The 7,500-nt window shown below is 38.0% G+C and overlaps 1 protein-coding gene across 1 annotated transcript in view; it reads left to right on the top strand.

Annotated features, from left to right (window-relative positions):
* The window catches only part of LOC138866837 (ocellar opsin-like), a 25,563-nt gene that overhangs the window by 8,724 nt on the left and 9,339 nt on the right, over positions 1–7,500 (top strand). The window contains exons 4-5 of the mRNA XM_070140638.1: positions 5,557–5,643; positions 6,950–7,087. Of these exons, the coding sequence (XP_069996739.1) occupies positions 5,557–5,643; positions 6,950–7,087 (225 nt within the window). The remainder of the gene's footprint in view (positions 1–5,556; positions 5,644–6,949; positions 7,088–7,500) is intronic.

Raw genomic sequence — 7,500 nt, 5'->3', positions numbered from 1 at the left:
CAGCTATACCCCATCACATGCACCATAAGAAAGACCCTCAAACCCCTCTTTACATCTCCATCTACAGCTATACCCCATCACATGCACCATAAGAGAGAGGAAAAAAAGACTTGCAGAGACCCTCAAACCGACAGACTGATCCCCGTAAATTTCTCTGCTCAATTTTTTTTTCTATAGAATTACTATACTCTCCTCCTTACAGTGTTAAAGGTGAAGGGCTGAACGAGACTCAAGTACGGGGACAGGTTCATCGTGCTTTACTTCGAACCTGAGGCAAAAAATATATGATTTCCTTGGACCTTCAGAACCCAGTCTTTTTTTTTTTTTTTTTTTTTTTTTTTTTTTTTTTTTTTACTGTCGACCCCATATCTCTCATTTTCATTTTGTTATATCTATTTCCCTTTCTCTAGCCCGTCGATAAGAGCGTTTTTGCAAATAAATAATGGATATACCTTTTCCACACAGTTCTAATGTGTTTGTAGCATATATATATTTATTTATTTATTTATTTATTTATATATATATTATATATATATATACATATATACATTTATACATATATACATATATGTGTATATATGTATGTATATATATATATATATATATGTATATATATATATATATATATATATATATACATATATACATATATGTATATATCTATCTATCTATCTATCTATATATCTATATATATATATATATATACATATATATATATATATATATATATATATATATATATATATATATATATATATACATATATATGCATACATATATATATGTACATAAATACATCTATATGTGTGTGTGTGTGTGTGTAAGTGTGTGTCTTTGTGTGTCCTGGCCTGACCTCCCTTCGCTTCCGTTCACCTGTCCTCACCTGCCTCGTGTTTCCCGAGTGCTTCTCCTCCTCTCCCCTCTTATACTGCTTCCTTTTCCTTTCTTCCTCTTACTGACTATGTATCTGTCGCCCTCATTGTTTCCAGCACATTAAAAGAAAAACTGGAAACAATACAAAATGAAGCAGCCAGGATCATTGTAGGTGCGCCCAGGTGGACAAAGGTCATCAACCTCCTCATGGAAGCTGATCTACCGTCCCTGGACACCTGAATTGATCTAATGGCAGCACACTTCCTTTCCAAGGTCCTGCAGGCATCCAGAAACTCTTATTTAAGACAAAGAGTTCTTAGAGGCCTACAAGACAGTTGTTTGCGGACAACTCTTGGCTCACACATACAGCCAGAGTATTGATACGCTTTCAGCTAAAAGAATCACTGCTTGCCAAGGGCATGGACTCCCCTCACCCTGACTACAAAGAACCCCCGCCGTGGGAAATGAAATGACCGGAATTCTACAATCCTAAATTCTTACAATGAGAAAAGCATCACTATTCCATGCCTATTCCAAAGGCACACCAGCACAAAGGTCATTGATCAAATGAAATTCCCTCCGGGTAGCATATACCTATTACACGGACGGATCCGTGGATCCCATAAACCATACTGCAGGCGCCAAGTTTTCGCAATCTTCAGGGATACCACAGCATCCATTAGGGCTTCACTGACGATGCTCAACGCTCCAAGCTGAAACGGCTGCGATCATGGAAGTTCCTTGACACACGTGTCCCTGAAGTAAGGCTAATTTGCTGTCACCCACACAGATTTTAGAGCAACTATTGACAGCTTACAGCATAGCATGCCCCCAAGACATCTACCTCCTGACATAACTGTAAAATCTAAAATCCAAAGCCCAAAGTATTCTCAGTCAGAGTAGAAGAATTATCATTTAACTGGGTCCCAAAGCCACATCAGCACTTCAAGGGAACGAGCTTTGCTGGACAAACTGAAGTTGAAAAGTGCGGGCAGGGGTGATGCCCCCCATCCTCCATGATCGTTAAACTCTATTGCCGAAGGGGCTATGCCAAAAGGACTAAAGCCACAACGTGCGGTCCTCCGGAGAGCACATAGAGAAAATATCACAAACTTCAGCTCAAGGCCAAGTGGTAATTTGCATGCTCAGGCCATGCGAGCCACTGGTCCTTCCTCCAATACAAAAAGAGGGCAATTGAAGTCATACCATACAGACTAAGACTAGGTTACCCATGTTTTGGCAATTGTATTACGATGATGACTGCCAGACAGTTAATGCTGCAACGCTGTAAGTATCAACGCCATCCTGTTACATATTTACTTTGGCAGAATTGTGGACACACACAATTTCTAAGACAGACCACCCATCCAAGACAGCCGCCGCGCTGGTAAAAAAGGGTTTGCAACATGCTTAACTCCGTGGCAGCTGGATCAAGCTTGCTCGCAATTCAGCCACCACGATACATGTAAAATCTTCAAAGAGTTAGCAATCAGAAGATGGCTGATAGCAGGGGCCGGCCTACTCCAGAAAAGGCCCACGAAGTGACAGGACCGCCAGTAATCTAACTGAACTGAACTGAACTGCTCCTTCCTCCTCATATCTGATGGAATCTGAGGACGATTCCTGAACATCTCATTGTCTATATATATATATATATATATATATATATATATATATATATATATATATATATATATATATATATATATATATATATATATATATATATGTATGTATATATATATTCACTTATTTATTTATTTATTTATTTATCTATTTACATATACATATATATACATATATATATACATATGTGTGTGTGTCTGAATATATATATATATATATATATATATATATATATATATATATATATATATATATATATATATATGTATATATATATATATAGATAGATAGATAGATAGATAGATATAGATACAGATATAGATATAGATATATATATATATATATATATATATATATATATTTATTTATTTATTTATTTATCTATTTACATATACATATATATAGATATATATATACATGTGTGTGTCTGAATATATATATATATACATATATATATATATATATATATATATATATATATATATATATATATATATTGTATATATATATATATATATATATATATATATATATATTGTGTGTATTATACTCATGTTTGTGTATGTAATGATTATGGTTTGCTAAAAGTGCGGTTACGATACTTTCTCGTATTGTACTTTACGGAAAAACAATTGTCTACGTTAACGATTTACGGTACGGTATCTCAGCCAAGTAACGGGTACGAGAAAAAAAAGTCATACCAGGCTTGCACGGAAATAAATCTTTTGGATTCGTTCATCAGTGAAGTTCATCGTCAGTTCACTGCCATCAGCCAAGCAATTTCAAAATGCGGCAAAAAATGTTACGAGTATAGGTTGTCCAAACGAAAAAAAAAAAAAAAAGATGGTGCATCCTATGAAGACCTATTAAAATTCGTCCATCAGAAGATTTACGGTTTAGAGATTTACATACGTGACTTGGATCGAACTTCACCTCGTCTCTGCAACGTGCTGGATCAGTTGCAAGACTGGAGTAAGTCTTCAACAGGAAACTATGTTAATAACATAGTAAAATCCACAACAAACTCTATCTCCTTCCGATTGTCCTTCAGTCCAGGAGGAAATTCCAGCTTGTAAATGTTTGCCTCCGTCGTTCAGTCTACAACATAAGACGTTAAAAGTTGTGTTTCGTTATTTGCCGGCAACAGGAATGATACTAGTGAGAAGCAGCCGGTTTGTTAAAATGGTGCCAGGCCCGACCCAATGGATCTTCATAAATACAGATGCAGAAAGAAAGGCATATCTGTCTATATATCTGATGTACATTTAACCATCTATTTGCCGGGTTGATAGTCATTAGACTGATAAATATGCATTTAATTCTTTATTTATGCATGTCAAGTATACGAATATTCTTTGGATCGGGCCTCGCACAATTCTAACAACAAATCATGATGATGATTATATTAAAGACGATAAGAAAAAATGTAGTAGTGGTGGTGATAACAGTAATAGCCATCATGATGCTAGTTCTTATGGTTAGTAGCAATTATGATGAGGATTATAATGGTAATAACTTTACTGATGATGAAAATGGTGATAGTAGTAATAATAATAATAATAATAATAATAATGACAACAATGATGATAATAACAATATTGATTATAATATTATTAATGATAATAATTGTGATGATAATGAGGATGACGACAACGATGATGATGATAATGATGATAACAATAATACTGATAATAATGATAATAAAACATTTAATAATGAGGATGATCATGGTGATGTAAAAGATGATGATGATAGTTATGATAATAACAATAATAGTTGTAATAGCAATGATCGCAACGATGAAAATGAAAATAGCAGCAGTAACAACTACAGGCTAATAGCAATTTTAAGAATATCTTTTATGATGACAGTACAGCGTACCCTACCTGCAAAACTTTAATCACCTCCTGACGATAAACACCTGGGTTTGGCGCTCTAGGTTGCTAAGGGAATGAAGTATTACACATACCTACACATACTAATATACAACCATACATATAGATACGGCGAAGATACGCGTACATACAAACACGCGCACATGCACAAATGCACACACACAACACATCACACACCCACACAAGCAGATACACACATACACACACACACACACACATCGTAGAGGTCGCATATGATGCCTTTGATATTCAGTCTCTAATTCTCAACGAGACAATTAATACCGCTTGCAGTAGCAGGGAACTAATTTGATTCTACAGCAAGATATTATCGCATTATCCAGATTCTCCACCTATCGTAGCAACCAGTGTTCTACCCACCTCACTGCGGGTACTGCCCATTTTTTTTTTTTTCTCATAGACACCGCCCACTGCTCTCTTCGGCACAATCTGTATTTTTTTTTTGACAAATACCAGCCACACACAACTCTTGGAAACTGTTTCTCTCTCACTCTCTCTCTCCCTCCCTCTCTCTCTCTCTCTCTCTCTCTCTCTCTCTCTCTCTCTCTCTCTCTCTCTCTCTCTCATCTCTCTCTCTCTCTCTGTTCTCTCTCTCTCTCTCTCTCTCTCTTTCTCTCTCACTTCCTTCTCACACTCAGCACTCCCTTTCCTCTCTCTCTTTCCTTCTCTATCCATTTATCCTATTCATTCATCTCTCCCTCCCTCCTCCCCTCGTCCTTTCCTCCCTCCCTTCCTCTCTCCCTCCCTCTCCCTCTCTCCTCTCTCTCTACTCTCTCTCTCTCTCTCTCTCTCTCTCTCTCTCTCTCTCTCTCTCCCTCCTCCCTCCCTCTCTTCTCTCCTGTCCCTTCTCTCTCTCCCTCTCTTCTCCCTTTCTCTCCCTTCTTCCCTCTCCCTCTCCACTCCCTCTCCCACTCCTTCCTCCTTCCTCTCCTCCCTTCCCCCTTCCTCCCACCTCTCTCCTTCTTCACCCCTTCCTCCTCTCCCCCACTCCCTCCCTCTCCTCCCACTTCCTCTCCCACCTCTCTCCCTTCCTTGACCCACTCCCACTCCCTCTCCCTCTCTCTAACTCGTACTTCCTCTCTCCCCAGTCCCTAAATACCTAAATAATTGCTACCAAATGTATGACACAGATCATCTTACACAGGTGAGGTTCCTGGCGTGTCTCGTGTGGATCGTGTCGAGTATCTTCACGGCATTACCGCTCCTCGGGTGGAATCGATATGTCCCTGAGGTAAGGTCTTCCGTAAAGTCTCTCTGTTAATCTGGTACAATTTCCGTAGGTAGATGAAGTTCTGTGTGTTTGTATGAGTGTGTGATTGTGTGTGTCAAGGGGAGGTAATGTGTTTGTAAAGATGGGAGGGTGGGGTTGTGTTTATGTGTGTGTCAAGGGGAGGTAATGTGTTTGTAGGGATGGGAGGGTGGGGGGGTGTTTTGTGTGTGTGACGGGGTGGTTTGTGTGTGTAGGGAGGGGAGGGTGAGGGTTGTGTATGTAGGGAGGGGAGGGTGTACGTGTAAGTGTCTCTGTACCTTTGTGATTTTTGTTTGTGAATGTCTGTGTACTATATACGGAAAAAATGTATTTATATATAAATATAAAAGCTTGTTTTTCACCAGAGTGTATTCACATGTGAAGGAGTATTCAAGTGCATAATGATTCTCAAACATATTTATACGCTGTAGTGTACTGTATACATATTTTTTTTAAGTATGAAAAGGAAAAAATGCCACAATTAAAATGTGAAGCATTCCTGACCAGACGCTTATATCGAAATAGATTTTGTTTTATAGTTTGATAAGTAATGTGTTCTTCCTTACGTATTATTTGGTTTTCTCACTGCATTAATTTTTCCTGTCTTATATTCGTCTTATCTCTTCTGCCTTCTCGATCATCATCATTAGCCACTGCTCTCATTCGTTCCGGTTTAGTGTGGTTGTTTATTATTGTTGCTAATGTCTCTGATCATCATATAGCATAGTCTATTATTCTTATATATTACGATGTATTTTATTGATTTTATCTTAATTATCCATTGTGGCTGTCTCATTTCATTGCATATGTAAATGAGGATTTATTTGCTGGCATCACGAAGATATTCATATTATTGTGTATCGAAAACTTGGCGTATATTCATTGAATTCATAGCCAGTTTGTGGGACATTTGGATTTTGAGAACGTCTACCAACAAAATCGCTACGTATCACAAAAATAAATAAATATTTATGCGCGAGAAATACTATACATTATTTTGCCAAAACATGCGTCGGCAGCTATTCATCCGTATTTAAACTGTTGAACTATGAGAGCCACTTACAGAGTGATTATTCGATAAGTGTATTTCTATACGCGAGAGCAATCATATCCTTCACATATCACTATTCGTCCTCTATCATGGCGCACATTCATAATATAGTTATTCATTATTCCTTTAAATCATTCTCTAGATTCATTGTATGTATTATATATTGTATTATTATACAAAATGCTGCCCATGCCAAAAGCTAATCGCAGCACGGCCCGCGCCTCCTCTCGCCCCCAGGGAGTCCTGTCCGGGTGCACCGTGGACTACCTCTCAAACAAATGGCACGACCGGACCTTCGTGCTCCTGCTGGTGGTTCTGGCCTGGATGCTGCCGATGGCCACCGTCCTCTTCTCGTACATCTCCATTGCAATAAAGGTCAGGAGTCTGTTTCCGGGGGTATTTTTCTCGCTGACTTTCTGTTTCTCTCTGTCTCTTTCTTTCTCTGTCTTTGTATCTCTCTATTTGTGTCTCTTTCTGTCTCTCTCCCCCTCTGTATCTCAGTCTGTCGCGCACACTCATTCGCTCTTTCGCTATCCCAAGAAAGTTTGTTTCAATTGCTTTAAACAAGATGTCACTGATTTACAAATGCACTCAAATCTAATCATATGACTATAGCCAACTTGAGCCATGTTTTCAAGACAATATTGAGGCTTGCTTTTAGGTGCATGTTGAGCCTTGATTTCAGAGCTTGTTAAGGTTTGCTTTTTGGGAGTACTTTAAGGTTTACTTTGAGTTATGTAGAAGTTTACTTACTGAGGCTTAATCTCATGGATATAATGGGACTTCCT

Source organism: Penaeus vannamei, chromosome 27, assembly GCF_042767895.1.
Source record: "Penaeus vannamei isolate JL-2024 chromosome 27, ASM4276789v1, whole genome shotgun sequence".
NCBI lineage: Eukaryota > Metazoa > Arthropoda > Malacostraca > Decapoda > Penaeidae > Penaeus > Penaeus vannamei.
The sequence above is the reverse complement of the archived record's forward strand: the minus strand, read 5'-3'. Positions and strand labels throughout refer to the sequence as shown.